General features: G+C 52.5%; 2 protein-coding genes across 4 annotated transcripts; both read right to left on the bottom strand.

Annotated features, from left to right (window-relative positions):
- Positions 1 to 1,102: 1,102 nt before the first annotated feature.
- On the bottom strand, positions 1,103 to 9,512 carry Dyrk1b (dual specificity tyrosine phosphorylation regulated kinase 1B). 3 transcript variants are annotated; one of them, XM_004670412.3, is made up of 11 exons: positions 9,383 to 9,512; positions 7,454 to 7,617; positions 6,448 to 6,567; positions 6,164 to 6,352; positions 5,680 to 5,827; positions 3,999 to 4,285; positions 3,312 to 3,458; positions 3,089 to 3,229; positions 2,488 to 2,803; positions 1,934 to 2,040; positions 1,103 to 1,837 (listed from the first exon to the last, which is right to left on the bottom strand). In XM_004670412.3, exons 2-11 carry the CDS (start codon positions 7,514 to 7,516, stop codon positions 1,466 to 1,468), a joined length of 1,890 nt encoding a protein of 629 aa, XP_004670469.1. In that variant the 5' UTR covers positions 7,517 to 7,617; positions 9,383 to 9,512; the 3' UTR covers positions 1,103 to 1,465. The 3 variants fall into 3 exon arrangements, with proteins under 3 accessions (XP_004670469.1, XP_044990285.1, XP_004670471.1); XM_045134350.1 differs by lacking the exon at positions 9,383 to 9,512 and having other exon boundaries at positions 2,488 to 2,683; positions 2,768 to 2,803; positions 7,454 to 8,171; XM_004670414.3 differs by lacking the exon at positions 9,383 to 9,512 and having other exon boundaries at positions 2,488 to 2,683; positions 7,454 to 8,170.
- Positions 9,513 to 9,730: 218 nt separating this feature from the next.
- On the bottom strand, positions 9,731 to 21,636 carry Fbl (fibrillarin). The gene is made up of 9 exons (XM_004670410.2): positions 21,529 to 21,636; positions 14,398 to 14,577; positions 14,201 to 14,302; positions 14,018 to 14,112; positions 13,025 to 13,195; positions 11,752 to 11,884; positions 10,679 to 10,791; positions 9,920 to 10,065; positions 9,731 to 9,842 (listed from the first exon to the last, which is right to left on the bottom strand). The coding sequence occupies exons 1-9, from the start codon at positions 21,536 to 21,538 to the stop codon at positions 9,818 to 9,820; spliced, it is 975 nt and encodes a 324-aa protein (XP_004670467.1). The 5' UTR covers positions 21,539 to 21,636; the 3' UTR covers positions 9,731 to 9,817.
- Positions 21,637 to 21,989: the final 353 nt, after the last annotated feature.

Raw genomic sequence — 21,989 nt, forward strand, 5'->3', positions numbered from 1 at the left:
CCTCTTCTCCCCGGCTCCGGGTCCTCCGCGTGCAATCACACCCACTCTACAATGACCACCTCCACTAGCTCCGCCGCAGGCGAGTCACGCATAAAGCCTTTCTCATAAGGCCGGGGTGCGGCCTGTCCACCGCCCAGACCCGGCCTTCCATGAGGCAGCTCCCCCTACCCGAGCTCGGCATCAGGCAGCCCGCGAGCCAGCCCAACCCGGAGAGCAGCCCCAGGGAGGCTCCGAGCCCGGGCGCCTACGGCCGCGGCGGACCGAGCGCCCCACGCTGCGCACGCCAGAGATCGGCGCGGCGCACAGGATGCCCAATCACAGCCCCTGCGACTACCGATCCGTCTACAACATCCGGGCACTACCTGGCTTTGCCAATTAGAGGCCAGGGGAAAGGGAGAAAAAAAAAAAAAAAAAAAAAAAAAAACGCCCTTCCGAGACGTGCGGGAGGAATTCTGGCCTTCGTAGTTTCCTAAGGTTTTAAAAACCGATCAAAGATGGCCTCACAAAACTCCATTTCCCAGGAATCCCCACACCCTGCCCCTATGCGTATCCTTTGAGCCAGGTGGTTCTTGATTGGTCAGTTGGGAGATGGTTCCTAATTGCCATGAAAGCAAGATGACTTACCTGGAACTCAGTATCTTTTTTTTTTTTTTTTTGCCTGAGAATCTCAAATACTCTGCAATGATTCCAAATTGGGACAGGACATAGGTGGAGTAAAACGTACCCACTGCATGCTCGCTCAGCAGATGGCACCAAGGATGGCCTGCTGAATACACCCGAATCTGTTAGATGCCTGCCTGGCATAAGTCACTCTTGTGCAGACTTTGGGAGCTATGCCTGAAGGAGGCATATGATGGGGATATCCCAGCCACAAGCCAAAAAGTCCTTTCCCCTTCTAGGGACTCAGCTTGCCCTAGAAAAGACAAATTTGGGCTAGGATCCTATCCAGGATGCATCTAGGGTTCTGTAGCTCTCAACCTCCTACATCAACAGCTATGATGTCCCCATATCACAAACTTCTCCAACACCCCTTCCCCAACCTTCCCCGCCGTGCCTCTGAGTCAGGTGAGGGAGCCAAGCCCTGCAAACGCTCAGGCAGGCATGTGAGAAAGCTCTTTACTTGGGGGTACAGCGAGGAGGAGCAAGGCCATCTCCCCCTACCTGACCCCTCCCCCTCCTAGGGCCCTGGGGCGAGGGAGGTCTCCCCTCCACCGGGCCACCACTGTCTTTGGTACAATAAATAGAAAACAAATTGGGGGGGGGGGACTAAGGGTCCAGTCATCAGTGGGGAGGGTACGGCCAAACCCCTCTCCTTGACCCCCTGCCCCAGGCCCCAATCAGTGCAGGCCTCACCCACCCCAGCTGGGCAGCAGCAATTCCAGTCAGGGGGAGCAATGAGGATGGGAGCCCAGGGCCCCCAGATGGGGGGTATGGCTTCAGGAGGGGCCCCAGGGAGGGGGCAGGGTCATGAGCTGGCTGCTGTGCTCTGGGGTACACCGCGGAGGCCCAGGCGAGGCCCCAGAGTGGCAGGGTCATCAGGGGGTGGGAGAGGTGGACGACCTCCTGTCATCCGAGTCCGGAGGGCTGAGGCAGACAGGTGTTGGGGGGCAGGTGCTGGGTGAGGTGGGGAGCAGTCTGGAGGGCTGCCCATCAGGCTCACATCCATCAGCTCCGGGGGTGGTGGTGAGGTTGGTGATGGGGGACGGCCAAGGCATCGGGGTTGAGGGGGTAACTGGGCTCCAGTCCCCGGCAGTGATGAGGCAGAGGTGGGGGCTTGATGCGTCTTGTGGGGCACATCACCCCCTGCCCAGGGGCGCAACGGTTGGGAAGGCAGGACCTAAGAAAACACAAGAGCAGTGGGTAATGGAGACCTAGACCCTGAAAGATCCAAGAGCCCACCACCCACCATCAAGGGCCTCAGAGCCCCTAGTACCTGGGGGCTGTTCATCTCACAGTCGGTGATGGGGGGCCCAGGGCCTCCACAGTATCTGTTGCTGTAGCGATAGGCCCGGTTGTCATTGGAGGAGCCACTGGAGCCTCCTGGAAGCACCAGGGAGGAGAGAAAGAGGTAGTGGTGAGGAGATGGGGTGAGTCTAGTTTATGGCTTAGGCCCAGGTTTGGACCAGGGTCACGTTAGAGAACTCTGGTGCTCCAACGGTTGAGAGCTGGGGTGGGAGCTGTGCAGGGCTTTTAGAACTAGTCTTTTTTTTTTTTTTTCTTTTGGTTTTTCGAGGTAGGGTCTCACTGTAGCCCAGGCTGACCTGGAATTCACTATGGAGTCTCAGGGTGGCCTCGAATAGAACTAGTCTTATAAGTTAGCCCAGGCCCACTTTCAGTAACCCTGTCAGGCCTTTGGAACTCTCCACCCACCTTGGCTTAAAATCAGACAGTTAAAAAAGCTCTGGGGTAGAGGTCCATTAGAGGTCACCCAGGCAGAGCCAAAACAGTCCCCGCCCTGCTATACCCTTATGGGCACTGGGCACCCACCAGAGCTGGAGATGGAGCTGGCGGTGCTAGAGGAGGGGCAGGTGTCGAGGGGCGCCGGCGAGGTGGAGGCACTGCTGCCTGCCGGGCCCGTGTTGGTGGCCTCGTCGGCCGTGCGGCGGAAGAAGCCATGCTGTAGAGCGCCCAGCGGACTGATGCGGGCGGCAGGCTCATACTCCAGCATGCGCAGCACCAGGTCCTGGAAGCGGAGGTAGTCGGCGGGGCTGTGGCCCGGCTCCCCCGCCCGCCGGCCCCCGGGCCCGCCCGTCTGCACGCCCAGCACCTCCTGCAGCCGCCGTGTCCCGGGGCCCTGGTAATCCTGGCAGGGAGGGGGTGGGAGGGGGGGCAAGAGAGTGGCCGTCAGTGGGCAGGAGGGGCAGGGAGACACACACGGGGAAAACAGAGGCATGAGAAAAAGTAGAAACTCAGAGGTGTGGGTTGGGAAGGAGAGATGGGGCTGGCAGGGGAGGAAGGAAAGCACAGACAAGGGGGTAGAGGAGATCAGGGAAAGACACTGGGAGGGGAAGAAGGGAGAGAGGGAGCCCCAAGTGTGAGAGTGACGGACCACTGGGGAGGGAAGAGTAGTGCGGGGTAGGGGCCGCACCTTCCTGAGTTCCTTTGTCCTTCGCAGGGTCCAGCCACCCCCAGGCAGCCGCTCAAAGTACTTGCGAGCCTTGGGTGCCTGCTCCAGCATTGGTGCAGGTGGGATGCCCAGCACCTCCACGATGCGGCTCATCTGGTCCACCTGCGGGCAGGCGGTGGTCAGGGGCACCGGCAGGGCAGGCTCCACCCCTCCACCTCCAGCACACCCCTTCCTGGGGGCACACCTCATTGGAGCCGCTAAAGAGGGGCTCTCCAGTGTGCATTTCCACAAGGATGCAGCCCAGAGACCACATGTCGATGGCCAGGTCGTAGGGCGTGCCCAGGAGCACCTCTGGGGAGCGGTAGAAGCGGCTCTGAATATACTGGTAGATCTGGGGAGGGAAGGAAGGCAAGTTAGGACATCAGCTCCCAGCACTCCAAGGCTGGAGGACTCTACAAGGTTCCCCTCCCGCTCCCAGGAGCACGGAGGCTCCACTCCCTGATGGTTCAGCACACTCTCCATCATCCACTGTGGTGCTCAGCAGCCTCCAGTCTCTGCTGGCCTGCTGACCATGTTCTCCATCCTAACCTTGGGGCCACTTGGTTACCAGTCAGTGGCTAGTGGTCCTCACAGCCCGCCCTACACTGGTGTGTCCATATGGCCTGCTCACATGAAGCTGCAGGGTCCACCCACGTCACCAACCAGCACTAAGGCCAGACAGGGCCACCAACTCTACTCTACCAGCCACATCTGGAACTCCAAAACCTTCCCTGCTGGCATTTTCTTTACTTCCTTCATAGGCCATCCTTTGGGGGTGAAGTGTGGGGGGGTTTGTCCATGTCCAATAATGCCCCTCAGGTATCACTGTCCAGGGTCAGGGCTAAACCTGTCCCACCCATGCCACTGACCCCACCCCCAGGCAGAGCCGCACCCGCTGGCCAAGCTGGCAGGAACTGCCGAAGTCCACGATCTTGATGGCGCTGCGCTTGGGGTTGCAGAGCAGGATGTTCTCAGGCTTGAGGTCGCAGTGGATGATGCTGAGCTCAGGAGTGGCCAGGAAGAGCAGTGCTGTGCAGAGCTGCTGGGCCAGTTTCCGGGTCAGGTTCAGTGAGACTCCTCGGAAGTGCGTGTTGCGCAGGAGGTCGTACAGGTTATAAGACAGCAGCTCGAAAACCAGGCACAGGTGGTTCCGGAACATGAAGTGCCGCTTCAGGTGCACTATGACAGAGGACATTTAGAGGTAACATGGAAGAAACAGGCTGGGAGAGGGGAGGTGGCCTGGGGCCACGTGGTCATAAATGCCCCTGCCTCCTGACCACTCTGCCATGTGCCCTCAGGTACGACCTGCTAGTGCCTCTTAGTTTCTTTATGGCAAGTAGCTTGCCTCACATAGGAAGTTACTTATCTTCAAGTCTGTCAATCCTGATTAAAAAGTTTCTGATATGATGGAGAATGGAATTTCAAAGGGGAAAGTGTGTGGGGGGGAATTAACATGGGATTTTTTTTATAATCATGGAAAATGCTAATAAAAATTAAAAAAATAAATATATAATCTGTTAGATTTAAAATAAAAGTATTAAAACACACACACACAAAGTTTCTGTCAGCAGGGAGTATCTTGAATTCAAGGCCAGCCTAGCCCACAGAGTGTATCAAAAACCGAGGGCTAGGGATGTGGACTAGAAGTGTCTAGCATGTGTAAGGCCCTGAGTCAGATCCCCAGCACCACAAAGGAAAAATAAAAGGTTCTGTTCACTCCTAATTGGTCTTTAACACAACGCTACAGTTCCTCCTCTGTTTTCAACACTGAGCCTGACCTGGTGGTGTGGCCCTGCCATCCAGCTCCTTGGAAGGCTGAAGCAGGAAGAGTGCAAGTGCAAGCCTTGCCTAAGCAACTCAGTGAGAGACTGTCAGGCCATTCAGTGGTAAAGTGTTTGCCTACCACATGTGGCCCTGGCTTGACCCCTGGTACAGAAAACCAGCCTCAACACCCACCCAAACCAAAAACCTCACTGTTCCATCTTAGCTGTGTTTATCTATCTTTGTGGCAGGAGACACTAGTTTTCTTCCTTTTCTTTTCTTTTTGGTTTTTCAAGGTAGAGTCTTTTAAGCCCAGGCTGACCTCAAACTCACAGCTATCCTCCTACTGCTGCCTCCTGAGTGCTGGGATGAAATACACCTGGCTGCAGTAAATTTTTTTTATAAGGAAACAATCTCCTTGTTTTTTTTTTTTTCTTCTTCTTCTGAGGTATCAGAGAGAGGAGGGAGAGACTATAAATATCAAAAGATAAGATTTGAGTCCACTGCATTTCAAATTATAAACGCTGAGTGCAAACTGTCGCCTCATCTTCATGTCAGCACTGAATGGCTGCCATGGTTTCTTATCTTTCCACATGTGGGTGATAATGCCCTGCCCCTCACATAAGGGTGATGTAGTTCATGTGAAGTGCTTGCAACAGGGCCTGTTAGGTGCACTGACTGGGTTGACTCAATTGTTCTCAAGTGAACAGGAAAGTCCACGACCACGCGGTGGCAGACTCCCAAAGGCAGCCAGCGAGGCCCTAGACCCTCATGACCTCCTCACTGGGGTGCCCAGCCATGCGCAGGCTCACCTATGTAGTACTTCATCTCCGTGTCATGCTGGTTCATCAGCTCCAGCAGCCGCAGCTCAATCTGGGCCTGGTTCAGGAAGGCCTTTTTGTTCTTGATGATCTTGATGGCCACCAGCTCCTGGGTCTGGTGATCATAGGCTTTCACCACCTATCAGGGCAGGGCAGGGCGCCAAGTGAGGCCATGACAGCATGGCAGGTGCCCACTTCTCCCTCCAACTGGGAGACCCCCTAGTCACACTGTCCCCTACTAACTGCTCACAACTGAGTGCTCACCATCAGCGGCACTGGTGTAAATATTGGATATTAAATAATACAATTACCTTAGCAGAGAATTTTGTTATTTACACTTTCACAGAAAAGGAAACCAAGGCACAGAGAAACCAAGTGGCTGCAGTGAGTGGCCCACAGGGGATCTGAAGCCATTGAACCACTGAGAGGATGTCAGCATTCCCAACCTCAGGACCACAGTGGAGGTGTCTCACACCTGGCCAAAGGAGCCTTTGCCAATGAGAGAGTCAATCTCATAGCGCTCCAGCCAGCGCTCGCCACTGCGCACGATGTAGTCGTGGTTGTCGTCATCATAGCCATGGTTCAGAACCTTCTTCTCCTTCTTGGTGTTTGAGTCCTGGGGTGGCGCCTGCTGGGCCCGCCGCTTCTTCTTCGCATAGTATACCTGCCCAGGCAGCCAGCAGGAGACCAGGACTAGTTAAGTGACCTGGGCCAGCACAGCCAGGACCCTTCAGGACCCAGCCTGGAGCCCTTTCCCACCTCATTGATGTGCTTGTAGGTCTTGATGAGGTCCACAGAAAGCTTGCGCAGTGGGGCTGAGGTTGCGTCCCGGAAGGCCAGGGGCAGCCTCCGAGGCAATAGCCGCACATCAGGCAATACCTGTGATGGGAAGTGAGGCAGACACTGAGCATAGGCCTTCACCTCTAACCTCAGAGGGGAGAACCACACAGGGCTGCTGGCTCATCTCCACCACCCCTCCATGTGTTGGTTCCACCCAAGAGTAGAAACTCCCCAAGGGCAGCTCTCCTGTTCTTGTGAAGGGCCTGGTACACAGGGGATGTTCCCTAAAGACTGCCCTGTAAGTGAACAATTTCTCTTTGACGCTGCACGAGCCCCATTGTCATTCCACACCTTTATTCCCTTCTGAACCTCAGAAGAAGACCATACGGAATCTGGCTCTGCTTCCCAACCCTTTTCCCAACATGACTTATGCTGGGAACCTTTCCAGACTTGCCTGCATTTCCATGTTCTCACCTCAAACCCTGAGTGCCTCTGTCGAGCTCCTGCACCCTAGGATTCTTGGAGATGCAGCCTCTTGCCTCCCACTCCTTGTGGCATCCACATAGAGCCTTACCGCCTCTCTCTCTGCAGATTCTCCCGCCAGCCCAAGCCTCTTGAGCTCAGGTTTCTCCCTATCCACCCCTGCAGGCTCTCCGCTCTGTACTTGTCTTTGTGAACTTACTGAATGTCTGCTGTGTGCTAGCACTGTTCACTCCACACACTGCACTAACTTGTTTAACTCGCACAACCGTGCTGGGAGGGAGGAAGGAGCACCACTGGCCCTGGTTCACAGACGGGAGAGCCTCGTAATTCAGTCTCGTCCATGGAGTCTCCAAACTGCCTGCCTGAAACTCTTCAGTCCTGTGGGGGCCCAGGTATCCTCAGAGACTGTCCTGCTCAACCATACTATCTTCTGGTCTGCAGACCCTTCTATCTCCAGCCTTTCCATAGCTCCAGACAGGCAAGGAGCCAGCTGAATACCCACCTGTGTGTGTTCCTGGGGCCCGGGAAAGCCAGAGAAGGGACCATGGCCTGGTGGAACGGCCATGGTGGGCTCAGAGGGCCGCAGGGGTGCGAGGCCTGGAGCGGGAGCCCGGCCGGGGGGCGCCTTCTCGCATCCTGCACCTCGGCTGCCACCGCCGCTAAGACCTGAGAGTAGGCAGGAGGTGGAAAGATGACATGGAACAAGAGGGTATGTGGGTCAGAAAAGAGGTGGGCATGAGAAAGGACAGGGCACAGCATAGGGTAACAATGCAGAGGAGACAGGGAAGTGAACCATGAGTGGGTTGGCACTCAAATCATGGGTCAAACAAACAAACAAAAAACACGAGGCAGCACAAAGAAACATGTGAGAGAATGATTAGGAAGTAGACAGGGCGGGTATTGGACAGGGGCAGGAAGGACAGAAAGACAGCAATAATTGGAAGAGGAAGATAGAAACTGTGGAAGTCTGGACGGGAGAATCCATTCTCTCTTCCTATTTCTACCAGTGGCTGACGATTCCCCAGGGCTTCTCATATGAGGCACTACTCTCCTGTAGTCGTTCCTAAACATCCAATCTCCCGGGCTGTAGCAAGTTCTCCACTTAAGTCTACCCTTCCCATTTTGCCAAACCCTTTAACCACATCAGTTCTTAGCAGACCTCTGAAACCTCACCGTGGTCCATGTGGGCTTCCTGGCACACCAAGGTTAGCTGAGAACTACTTTAGAAGAGTCCTACGGGTTTCTCAACCACCAAGACACTTTTCCCAGGGGAGCCCTCCCTTCCACATCCTGCCCAGCCCTCTATAGTGGGTCTGAGGGACCCTTCTTCTAAGTAGTCTCCCTATATTGCATTTCATTTCCTGTATGCACATCCCCTATTACTCTCAGATCCCCTCCCAAAGTCTACTCCCTAAAAGGGCAAGGGGATAGGGGAAGGTGTCCTTCCCCCCCTTACACTAGATCCTTGCTCCACCACTATCCCGTATTTCTTCTACCAGATCTCTTTCTAAATCGGGTCATTCCACAACGGTGTCTATTCCTAGAAGGGCCTCACAGCCAGATCCCTAAATACTCTAAGACCATAACGCTCCCTGCAAAGTGTCCGCTACAAAACTGTCCCCAGGGCCTCCCCCAGGTCAGATCCCTTCTCTCCGGTGCCTCACCACTCCTGATCACCTCCTCTCTAGAGGCTCCCCCACCTCTTCCCGGGGCCCTCCCACACTAGGACCGACCCGGTTCCCATCCCGTACCAGGGTCAGGGCTGGCGGCAGGCCCGCAGGGCGCGGGGGCGCGGTGGGGCCCCCAGTGGGGCGGGCGGGCGGCCAGCATGTCAGCGGCGAGAAGGTGGCCGCCCGTCCCGTCCCGGCAGGCCCGCGAACCCCGCGGCGGCGAGGCGAGGGCAAGCCGGACAGGCGGCCCGGTGGGTGACACCAACCGCCGCCACGGCCGCCGGGAGGAGAGGCGGGGAAGGAGGGTGCGGGGGTCAGCCCGGGGCACTGGGGGGGAAGGGGAGAGCAGGTGGACGGGGGAGGGGTGGTTAGCCCTCGCCCCCCCCCCCGCCCGGCCCCGCCCCCCAGCCCGGAGGCCCTCCCCGGCCGGCAGAGACCCAGCGGGCGGGGCCCAACGGAGCTCAGCAAGCCGCTCCTCCCATGGCAACAACCACGCCATTGGCCATGGCTGCTAAACGCCTAGCCAATCGCCGCCCAGGGCAGCTGTTGCCAGGCGACGATGAAGCGGCTGAAGGAGCCCAGCCTAAACAAAGGGCGGGAGCGGGTCCGGCACCCCTCCTAGAGCGTCTCGGGTGGGCTCCGCGGGCGCGGTCCCCAGGGAAGCCGAGCGCGCCGCCACCTCGGCGGCCCCGGCCTCGCGCTCATTCCACGGCGACGCAGGCAGGGCGGGCCCCGCCCGCTCCTCCCTGCCGGCCCGTTACCTGAGGGCGCGGGCGAGGGGACTGCGCTGCTCGGAGAGCCCGAGCTCAGACCTGGCCACCGGCCGAGGGCGTCCTGCGGGCGCGGCAAGCCAGGGCCCCGATTACCCAGTAATGCAACCAGCAAGATGGCGACCACAACAAACCGTCCCCCGCCTCCGGCCCCGCCCCATCACGTGACTTGAGGACCGCCCTTGCGCCTGCGCTCTAAGTGCCTGCTGCCGCACATGCGCAACAGGCGCCAATGGAGTGTGCGCCGCGTGACCGGATGCGACTATCCCAGGGCCCACCACACCCCGGCTTTCGCCGTGACGCATGCGTCCTGCGACGACAGAGCAACCAGCGGCCGACTGGAGCGACAGTCCTTTAATAGAAAAAACTTCACACGTGCAACAGTAGCAGCACACATCTCAGGAGGAATCCAGATGGCATTGAGCGTCAGTTTTTCGCCTTGGGAGGCGGCCTGTGAGGTTGAGATGGGGCGTCAGGCCGTGCTCCCAGGGCCGCGGCCCCCCATCCTGACATGACCGGCCTGCTTACCTGTACACACCCACCACCACAGCGTGGTCTCGCTCGTAGGGCTCCAGGGTGAGCTGTTCCTGCGGCTTCATGTTCTCCTGCTGCATCTTCTTCACTTCCGAGGCGAACACGGCCTCCGCAGAGGCTGTCGAGTCAATGCAGTTGGCCTACGGAGGAAAAAGGACTTGAGGGCTGCTCTTGAAGCTGTAAGTATGCTTTCGTCAGAAATTAAGTGAAACTTGGGTTTTGACAGTGATGCCACAGACTTAATTACAAAAAAGTGTTTGATGTGAGGCAAATGCAGCTGGGAACAATAAATTTAGAAAGAAAAAAAAAATTGTGAACCTGGTGAAAAGTACCTGGGCATTTTTTCTATGAAAACGTTTTGACATTCACCTAGCATTTAACATCTATCTATGCCAGGCATGACCTGTTCTAAATACTTCATCTCAGCTGGGTAGTATTTACATCAACTCTTAAGGAGACAGAACTAATTTCACTATGTTACAAATGACTGGGCGTGGCGGTATACTCCATGAGTTCAAGGCCACCCTGAGACTACCCTACTTCGAAAAACTGTGAAAAACTTACTGTTACAAATGAAACTGAGTCTCAAAGGTTAAGCAACTTGCTCAAAGTCACATAGCTCCTGGAGTTCACTCTCATAGTGGGACTCAAACCCATCAAGCATTCACCCTCCACACACTCTTGCCTCTTTTAAGTCCTAAAAATACCTCCTTGGAACACTGTGCCACCCATCTTAGATTCCAAGCCCCACACCTTAATGGAAATCACAAAGTGTCCTCCATTACGCAGGAAGGTGTGTGCATTCAGAGCTACAATCCGGGTTTGGTCAGGCTGGGCCACGTCAGCAAAGATCACATCCACCATTGCTAAGGAGAAAGGGGCAGCAGTTACAAACTGGAGTGACTAAGAATTTCCCAGGTCCTGCCGTGGGGCCTCGGCTCCATTGCCAGCAGGTTCCCGGAGTCTGTCCTTCCAGTCTCACGCCCCACCACGGGCACCCCTCCCTCCACAGCCCCCAGATGGGGTTAGAACCCATAGTCACATCATTCATTCATTCTTCTGCTTGTAAATCATGGTTGCCACCTACTCTGTGGCCAGCCCTGGGCTGGGCGTGGGGGACACAGAGACGAGTCAGACCCGGACCCTGCCCTCGAGATGCTCCCGGGTCTGGGGAGGGAGACAGACATGTCACCAAAGAGACAAAGGAGAGCAGTTAAAGGCAAGAGCGTGTACAGGGCGATAAAATGAAAACAAGTGGTAGGATCAGGGGAGGGGATGAGTGCATGGGGAAAAAAGGCACAGAAAGAAAAATTAGTGTAATGAAAAGTAATAATTTAAAGCAGTGTGATAATTAAAAAAAAATACAGTATAATGAAAATGTACCTTTTAAGTACTGGGAAAAACAGATAGCAAATATTGTCAATTACCTCTGGGTTTCTATTTTTTCCATCTATGTACTGTTGAAGATTTTTAAAAAATAAAAAATAAAAATAAACCACATTCAGGCCAGTTTGTGCTTTCTGGGCTAGGATCTCACCAGATAATCAAAATAAGAGTAGTTTAAACACAAGCCAGGGGTAATGTAAAAAAGTATTGGGTTTTGCAGGGAGATGATCAGAGAAGAGAAAGGGGTTGGGCTTCCTAAGGCACCAGACATCCAAACCCTTGAAGCAGCCTCCTGGGGCTCTTCTCCAGCCTTTCCATTCCTGCAGTCAAGAGGCCTGCTAGCAAGAACTTCAACTGAATCTGGACTCCCTGGGCCTTTTCTAGGAAACCCAGACTAACTGCTTATCCTCCTGGCCCCGGGGCAACCACAGGCCCCTCACCGATGAGCATGCGGTATTTGTGTGGGTGTCGGGCATCCTCAATCACGGGAATAATGTTGGTCCTCTTCTTGGCCAGGTTAATGAGGTCACGGCCAGAGCGGTGGGAGAACTCTACAGCATAGACCAGGCCGTCCTGAAACAAACCAAGTAATAATGTACTGATACTGGTTCTCATGTGTGGAGTGCCTATCTTGGGCTCATACACTATTATCCACCATTTCTTCAAACCCTCAGTCAGACTCTACCATTTAATAACAACTATTATGTCAACATTTCAGAGAGCCCAGGCTCCCAACAAGGCCTAGACATAGGTGGCCAAGGCCAAGCACCTCTAATGGGCCCTGACACAGAAACCAACTCATTTGTTTTCAACCTTTACGCTCCACACGGCTAAATTGAGGCCGAGAGCTCAGATGCTGTGCTGAGAGCCATACCACCATTAAATGCTGACAGAAGAGCCTGAGTTCTGAGGTTTATTTCCTCCCTCATTTTGAGACAAGGGTTCACTATGCATCTCAAGCTGACTTTAAACTTGAAATCCTGCCTCTACTTCCCAAATACTGGGATTACAGATGTGCAGGTCCAATGCTTGGCTGAGGATTTTTGTAAGTTTTATTTTATGTTTATCTATGAGAGAGAATGGGTGGGTCAGGTCCTCTAGCCATTGCAAACAAACTCCAGATACATGTGACACCATGTGCACCTGCTTACATGGGTACTATGGAATCAATTGAACCTGGCTTGTTAGGCTCTGCAAGCACGTGTCTTAACCATTAAGTCATCTCCTCAGCCCTGAGAATGGGGTTTATAACCATCAAACCAAAATGGCCTGTGAGGTGTAAACTAACCAGTGCCTCTACATGGGAAACTTGTAACAGACACATTGAAATGCAGGCCCAGAACCATGAGGACGATTGCTTCTTTCAGCAGAACCAGGGGTTGTGACCATAGCTCAGTGACAGTATTGCCTAGCATGCACAAGGCCTTGGGTTCAATCCCCAGGACTGCAAAGAAGGAGGGGGAAAAAAATCCTAGATTTTGGGGACCCTAGATTTTTAAAAAGGGTAACCAAAGTTTGGCATCTGTTGTCCAAGTACTGGATCATGTGAACATTTGGCACTTCCACGCTAACACCTCTGAAGACCATGAACCCAGGGGTTGAATGGGACTCTGCTTCCTGTCACTCCACTTACAGGCAGTGTGAGAAGGCGCTGGCTTTCAGTCACATAGTATGGGGAAGCAGTCAGGCCCTGTTCCTTCTGCCTCCACTCACCTGGCCCACAATGTCAGAGACGTGGGAGACAGTGGTGCCTGAGGCTGCCCCAAGGTAGAGAACCTTGGCCCCTGGCTTGATGTGGATCTGGTCCACGCCGCCCAGGATTGCTGCTGCCAGCTTGGAGCGGAAGGGGTTCCAGGCTCGGTACTCAATTTTGTCATCTCCCTCCTGGCCCAGAAGAGACAGATGGAAGTCAGTGTTGGGTTCTGCAGGACTCTTAATTCCCTTAATCCCAGTACCCTCAAAAACCACGGGACAGACCAATTACTACCCAATGAAATACACAGCAGGGGCCCCAACAGGCATTTCCCCACCCTCTCATGGAGGCTGTAGACTGGGAGAAGATGGACCAACAGATAGTAAACACTAAAGGTAACAGGAAGATCTGGGCACTCAGTCATCCTTTCCTCTCCCAGCATCTGCATAGGCCACCCTGTTCCAGGCACTGGGACACAACAGTGAACAAGACATAGATCTTGCCCTGAAGGAATAAGTATACACTGCAGTTAAATACAACCTGGCATTGCAGGTGTTATGGAGACAAGCCGAGAGAGGGTGTGAGGTGAGGTGAGGTGAGGTAGCAAAGCAGGGAGCAGGCACAGAGGAAGAAGCAGTCCAGGAGAGGCTGCGAGGGAAGGAGACTTCTGAACCCAACCCAGACCCAGCGGAGCAGAGAGGCATGTGGCTAACCAGAAAAAAGGACAGGAAGAACAGAATCGAGCATGGGGGTGGTGAGGGCTGCTGGTATAATATGGCCTTGGACAGTGAGGAGATGTGGCCAGTGTGTGCATGCTCACATGCGCATGTGGTGAAACATGCAGGGCCTATGAGATCACACCAAGGCCTCTGCACTTTCACCTGAAGGCAATGGGGAATCTCAGCAGCCATGCAGACATGTGTTAGGGTGACCCTCTAGCTGTCCCATGGAGGAAATAGCAGGTGACACCATCAGCTGGGGCCTGGTGGTTTGGATAGGGGTTCAGGACTCACTGCAATAGAGACTCTCTTCTCCCCATACACTGATTCTCCAGGGACCAGATTCTTGGTGACAAGGGCATCTTCTTTTCCACGACAAATGAAGACACCTGGTGAGGGAGCAAGAGTGTAGTAGGCGAGGGCTTAGCAATGTAGCCCACTTCTACATTTGGCTGGTTCCCCACCTTCCTCACTCACCCTCATGCCGATGGGGCTCCACCATCACATTCTTGCCAGACTGGTTTCCTTTTTTGCCTCCTCGGCCTCGGCCCCGATTGCCTCCAGGCTGGAAGCCTCCACCTGCAAGGAACAGCTGTAGTAGCAAGGAGACTCCTCTCTTCCCTCCAGGGTTCCATGAAAGCCTCCCACATAACCTCCCTGCCAACCTCACTCACCTCTTCCTCCTCCACCTCCACCTCGGCCCCTGAAGCCTCCACCTCCGCCTCGGCCTCGGCCCCCGCCAAAGCCTCCTCGACCCCCGCCAAAGCCTCCTCGGCCTCCACGACCTCCACCTCGACCACCTCGGTCACCAAAGCCTCCTCGGCCGCCAAAGCCACCCCCGCGGGGGCTGAAACCTGTGGCACAAAACAAAATAGGAATCAGGGCAACAAAGCCTGAAAGGTGAAACACACATTACTTGTCAGTTCCATGCAGTGAGATACCAACAAAGCTTGGCATTGATCTGTGTGCATCAGAAAATGCAGGCCAAACCCAACATCAAATGTACAAAGAAAATGAGGACCAGGCACCAATGAAAACAACCCAGGCTGGCCTTGAACTCAGTCCTCCTACCTCAGCATCCTGGGATTAAAGGCTTGCATAACCACCCCCAGCTAGAAAATAACCTTTAGCTTCACAGCATGGATAGATAAGTCAGACCCCCATAATAGTAGGTGAAACAAATCACAGAAAATCACACCTAACATTAGTATATTTTAGCTAAACTGACCTCAAAATCCTCTGGCCTCTACTTCCCATTTGGCAGGTTGAGGCCACAGGTTACTCTTGCACCACCACACCTGTCACAATTTTTTTTTTTTTTTTTGCTTGCACATGTGGAGGCTAAAAGTCAACTTTGGGTGCCCTCACCAGCCACTCAACCATCTAATTTTTTGAAATAGGGTCTTGTACCAAACTGGGAGCTTTCTGATTTAGCTAACAGCTAGCCAGCTAATCCCTGAGATCGCCTGAGTTTACCTTCCCAATGCTGGGATTACGGGCACGTGTTGCCACACCCAGCTTTCACATGGGTGCTGGAGACCTGAATGCTTGCACGACAAACCCTATCCACGGAGCCTTCTCTCCAGCCCCACAATATCCTTTCTTTAAAGTTCAGCAACAACTAGAACTAAATGATGCTTTGCTGTGTTGATTCCCCCACGAGGCAAGGGAAAGATGGGGTGAGACCTACAACATGTGTTGTTTACAGATCAGGGAGGGGGCATCATGAATTGTAAATGAGGCTAATAATGAAGTGTAACACAGACATTCTGGTTTTCTTGGTGGGACAGTAGGTTCACAGAACCCATCCTATCATTAATATTAATAAACCTCATGTGTGTACACGTTCTGTGCCAACATGATCTCCTATGATCAGGAAATATCTACATGCCCCCTCTGAAGACCCTGAACATGGCAAACCAAGCCCACATGTTCAACAGGAGGTAGTTCCCAGCTAACCCATCTCTGTTCCCAAGCTTGTGGCACTTCACCCAGCTCAGGGAAAAACAGTCCCCAAACTGTCCTGTAAGGACAGACAACACTCTACAAGTAGTTTACAGCTTGTCAGTTAAGCCACACAATTTGAGCTTCAAGTTGGTCATAAGCATAGCAATGCAAGCTTAAATCCATGCACCAGGAGTTGGAAGCAGGGGATCATAAATTCAAGGCCAGCAGGGTTACATGCTGAGACCCAGTCCCCAAAAATAAATGAAAAAGTTTAGGCTGAGGTAAGTTTAAGATAAAAAGGATACTTTTGTCACTTTAGGACTGAACAAATACTGTTTCCTAAGCACAATACACTATTTCAAGTGGAATTCTTCTGGTGTTATGAGATTTCTTCTGCAATGGTTTCAAAAGCTTTGCAGTACTATTCTGAAGGAAAAAACAAAACAAAACTACAAGACCTAACCTGAAGCTAGTTTAAAAATTAGAGACAGGGCTTTGTGGTTAAGCGCTTGCCAGTGAAACCTAAAGACCTCGGTTCCAGGCTCAATTCCCCAGGGCCCACGTAAGCCAGATGCACAAGGGGGCGCACTCTGGAGTTCATTTGCAGTGGCTGAAGGCTCTGGAGTGCCCATTCTCTCTCTATCTGCCTCTTTCTCTGTTTTTCTGAAATAAATAAATAAAAATAAACAAAAAAATTAATAAAAAAATCAGAGACAGAGCTGGGTGTGGTGGCACACACCTTTAATCCCAGCACTCAGGAGGCAGAGGTAGGATTGCCGTGAGTTTGAGGCCATGCTGAGGCTCCATAGTGACTTATCAGCCTGAGCTAGTGAGACCCTACCTCAAATAAATAAATTAATTAAATAAAAATTATAGACAACTCAAAATGATCTTACTTGTAAGTTGTCAGTTACCAATTTGCTAAGGTTTTTGAAAAAGTGCTTTATGGTTATAATTTACAATAGTTTCATGCATTGAGTGGAACTTAAAACCTTTTTTGGGCCAGGCGTGGTGGTGCACACCTTTAATGCCAGCACTTGGGAGGCAAAGGTAGGAGGATTGCCCTGAGTTTGAGGCCACCCTGATACTCCATAGTGAATTCCAGGTCAGCCTGGACTACAGTGAAACCCTACCTCGAAAAACCAAAAAAAAAAAAAAAAAAAGAGAAACAGCTACCCAATAACATTCCTAAATTATCATTGTCATTTTTTGGGGGGGGCGGTCGAGGTGGGGTCTCACTCTGGTCCAGGCTGACCTGGAATTCACTATATAGTCTCAGGGTGGCCTTGAACTCACGGTGATCCTCCTGCCTCTGCCTCCTGAATGCTGGGATTAAAGGTGTGCACCACTATGCCCAGCTTCATTATTATTTTAAAAGTACATTTATTTATTTGAGAGGGAGAAAGAAAGAGGCAGAAGAGAGAATGGGTGTGTCAGGGTCTCCAGCCACTGCAAATGAACTCCAGAATGAACACATGCACCATCTTGTGCATCTGGCTTATCTGGGTACTGGGGAATTGAACCTGGGTCCTTGGTTTTGCAAGCAAATGCCATAAGTGCTAAGCCATCTCTCCAGGCCCTATTATTTCTTTTTAATATAGTTTATCTTCAAAATTCCAATATAACCAAAGGTTGCTCATTTTTTAATCTTCTACTCCCCCTACAGTCTACTTTCCAAAATGCAGCTTGAAATAGTCAATCAGAGACCATCACAATGTTGCCCAAGTCCTTTCAAGGCTGGTGGCCACATCCACAATGAACTCAGAATTACTTCCACGACTCTCCACTGAACCTAGTGTTGCTGGTGAAACTGTACTGGATACAAGGACTGTTTATAGACAGTCCTCTGTGATTCTCATGTATAGTTCAAAAGAGCTCCCCATGCCAAGACCCTGCTGACTTCACTGCCCTCAGGCTGTCTTGGTCTCCACACCTTTCTCACTAATGGGACAGTCCGGCTTCTACATCTCTAACATGGGCATTCCCAATGCTAACAGGAGCATGGCATTGTCAGCCCACTACATTTGACACCTCTGATTAATTAGCTTGGACTCAGCCCATCCTCTCTTTATACTGTTTACCTCTCTTTGTATTAATTATTATACATGATAGTTAAAAAATACTTTTATTTATTTATTTGAGAGAAAGAACAAGGCAAAGGAAGAGAGAGAATGGGCACATCAGGGCTTCCAGCCACTGCAAACAAACTGCAGACACATATGGCCCCTTGTGCATCTGGCATATGTGGGTTCTGGGGAATCAAACCGAGGCCCTTTGGCTTTGCAGGCAAGTGCCTTAACCACTAAGCCATCTCTCCAGCCTCATGCTAGTTTTTAAAAAATAGTATCTGCATGTATCATGTGTACATATGTGTATATGGACATGGCAAAGTCTCCTGCAGCTGCAAATAAATGCAAGCTGCTTCTGCCACTAGTTGTATCTGGCTTTGCATGGGTGTTGGGGCATAGAACCTGGGTTGGCAGGGTTTGCAGGCAAGGACCTTAAACCACTGAGCCATCTTCCTAGGCCCTGTGATACATTTTTGTTTTATTGTTTTTCGAGATAGGGTCTCACTCTAGCCCAGGCTGATCTGGAATTCACTATGTAGTCTCAGGGTGGTCTTGGAGCCACAGCGATCTTCCTTCCGCTGTCTCCCGAGTGCTGGGAATGTATCACCATGTCCCGGACCCCGACCCCCCCCCCCCGCGACACTTTTAATATTAGAACTTCTGCCTCTGCCCCAAGCCCCAAATGCAGGAGGATTTTTAACTGCTCCAGTAACTACTGCATCCCCAGGGCCTTCCATAATGTATGATGCAAAGCAGAGGCTCAATAAATATTGGAGGAGCTGCTGATTTTCCCTCCCCCTTAAGACAGGGTTTTATATAGTCCAGGTTGGGCTCTGACTTGCTACCTAGCCAAGGATGGCCTCTAACTTCTGACCCTCCTGCCTGTACCTCCCAAGTAGTGGGACTATAGCATGTACTGCCACATCACGTTTCATGTGGTGAGCACACAGGGTATTCGGGGATAGAATTAAACCTAGGAAGGGCTACATGCATACTAGGCAGGCACTCTTAACAACTGAGCTACATCCTCAGCTCTGCTGGTGACTCTTACACTCCTAGGCACTGACACCAAGACTGAAAACCCAATGTTTGATTTGTGGGTTTTTTTTGTTTTTTTTTTTTTGAGGTAGAGTCTCATTCTAGCCCAGGCTGACCTGGTATTCAATATATAGTCTCAGGCTGGCCCTTGAACTCATGGCAATCCTCCTACCCCTGCCTCCCAAGCACTAGGATTAAAGCGTGAGCCACCATGCCCAGCTCAGTATGTATTCACTCAGAAAGTAAGTAGATGTTGGTGAACAGGAGTCCTGGTCCCTCCCATCTTGTATCCCATATATGAAGATGGCCCTGTCACTGCCATTCAAGATCCTACAGAGTAAGAAGTTCACGGGAACCACCTCATAAAGTTGTCAAGATCCAATGATGTAACACACAAATCATACACAGCCTGGCTCACAATATGAATATTTACTACTATTCAAGCAAACTCAGGGGAATGAGTCCCCTTCTGTTACAGGGTCTTAGAGACATCACTAGCTGGCCTTTAAGACTCAACCTGGGCCTGAAACAACAGGGCCCTAGCAAGGGTAGATATTTTCATGGGGTGTAGTGGGCATGAATATAAATTATTTCAGTACCAGACACAGGCCCTGGGGCTTTTAGAAAAATGCATCAAAAGGACCCACTACTCAAAGACTGCATGTCAACACACACACTTTGCTGTTTAGAATCTGCTTTCCCTCCATAGCCTCCCTCATCTCAGTCAGGTGTGGGGTCAATACACCTGACCCTACCTAGCACTTGGGAAGCTAAGGTAGGAGGCTCAGTTCAAGACCATCCTTGACTATAAAATGAGACTATGGTCACCCTGGGCTATATGAATCTCAAACAAAAACCCACCAAAATGGCAACTCCACCCTTCCAGGAAGAGCCCAAAAGCTCAGTTAGTTTTATACTCATTATTTGGTTCTATCTTCAAGATGTAGTCCCAAATCATAAGAGTGTTTTGTCCGCAAGTTCGTTGCAGTTATCCAAATCCACAAAACTGCCAGCTTTCACGGTCTCTCCCCTAAAGCTCCTGCCATTTAAGGCCCAAACCCTCACTTGAGAGCTCACTCATGGAGATGTCTATAACCTAACATTCTACAATGCAAAGGAGAAAGGTCGGAGGGAAGGTGTACCTTCCAGCCCTGGTGGGGGTGGAGTCACAGACCACACAGCCCCAAACACTGAAATGTAGGGGGAGACATGGACTCAACCCGCCCCCCCCATGAGTCCCATTTGCCCAGGAGAGCATATGTGCTCATAAAAGAAAATCTGCACTAGGCAGACATTTTTTGTCAACAGTGAAAGTCTCTCAGGGAGGGGAGGGGAGGACGGCTTTCAGGTAGAATCTTAACTTTTTCCTTCCACTGAGCTACTTTCTTTAAAAAAAAAAAAATCATCTTACTTAATCCTAACTAAGAGCCATACTTTTTTTTCCCCCTTTTGAAACAGGGGTCTTGTTATGCAATTCAACCTGGCCTGGAATTCACTATGTAGGCCAGGCTGGTGTCAAACTGTGATTCCCCCTTCTGAGGACTAGGACAGTTAGCACGTGTCGACAGGCCAGAGAATCCTATATTACTGATGACAACTCTAAGGCCCAGAGGTAAGCTAAGCCAACTGTCCAAACTCACACAGTAGACTAAGAAGCTAAGCCAGAAATAAAACACTGAATTGTGGCACTCTATTGTCAAAGCCGGTATTTTATCAGAGGGGCTGGAAATGGCTCAGTGGTTAAAGGCACTTGCGGCAGGAGGCCCTGGAGTGCCCTTACTCTGTCGCTCTTTCAAATGAATAAAAATATTTTTTATAAAAAAACCATGGGAGGGACTAGGGACACAGTTCAGCAGTTCAAGGCACATGCTTGCAAAGCTTGATGACCTGGGTTCTAATCCCCAGGATCCACACAAAGCCTTATGCAAAAGTGGTGTATGCATCTGTAGTGCCCATTTTTCTCTCTCCGTACAAATAAAATATTTAAAAAAAACGCGGGAAAATGATGAATTAAGCCATTCACGTCCGTGCATTTCCTCTTCCACCACTGCCCAGCTTGTAAAAAGTTTCTCTTACCCCAAACTCGGAAATCCTAGAGGTCCCTAACTCTCCATCCCATCTCTCGCCTCTCCAAGAAGTGCAGCGAGGGGGAACTTGGTCTAGAGAGGGCTGCGTGCTCCCAAGAGGGGGATCCTCACCCAACTCTGGCCCACTAGGGGAGGCTGGGCTACAGGCCTAATGAAGGGGCCGGTAATGAGACGACAGAGGGGGGGGCTTTCCAGATCCAGCTCTAGGTCCCATCTCCCACTCCCACCCCACCTGGATTCCCAAAAGCCACGCCCAGAAGTCCAAACTAGCCCTAGTGAAGACCGTCTGTATTGGACGACCCTCGAACGCAGGTCCAAGGCCCCCGACTCACTCTAGCCAGCCACACGTCTCGAGAACTGTCGGGGGATGGAGGGGAGCAGGAGCGATCCCGGGGTGGAACCTGAAGCCCTTTCCCCCCACGATCCCCGAGCCGGACCTCAGCCTCGTCTGCCGGGGGGGGGGGGGGTGGGGGGGGGGAGGAGGGGAGCAGGCGGGATCCCGGGCGGAACCAGAAGCCCTTTCCCCCCACGATCCACCAGCCAGACCCCAGCTTCGGAACCCCGGCCCAGGCCCCGCCCCTCCCTCCTCCTCCGACCGCGGCCTTGACGTCCCGTTCCCGCCGGACCAGGCCCCGGGGCCCGACACCAAACCTCTAAGCGGTACCTGGCTTCATGACGAGCCCCGAACTCCCGCGCCGCCAGGCACCGCCGCGTCCCCAACTCCACGAGTCTCAGGCGGCGGCACGTGGGAAGCAGCGCAGGCGCGCAGGGCCGGCGGCGGCGCGTGACGCAAGAGCGCAGCCCAGCCCCTAGGCGCCGGCCTCGGCGGGGCGGCGGGAGGGGCTTCCGGAACGTGCCTGGTGCAGCCCAGCATCAAAGCAGCTTGTGGCTTCCTAACTAGGGATCGTACTCAACCCCTATGGTTTTTGTTTGCTTTTTCCTAGATAGGGTCTCTAGCCCAGGCTGACCCTGAACTGAGCCCGTAGCCCCAGGCTGGCCTCGGACTCACAGCCATCCCTCCTTACCTCTGTCTCCTGAGTGCTGGGATTAAAGGCGTGCACCACCACGCCTGGCTTTTTTTTCTTTCTTAAAGTTTAGAGAGATTTTATAGGGATATAGAGCTTA

The sequence above is a fragment of the Jaculus jaculus genome, chromosome 14 (assembly GCF_020740685.1).
Source record: "Jaculus jaculus isolate mJacJac1 chromosome 14, mJacJac1.mat.Y.cur, whole genome shotgun sequence".
Taxonomy (NCBI): domain Eukaryota; kingdom Metazoa; phylum Chordata; class Mammalia; order Rodentia; family Dipodidae; genus Jaculus; species Jaculus jaculus.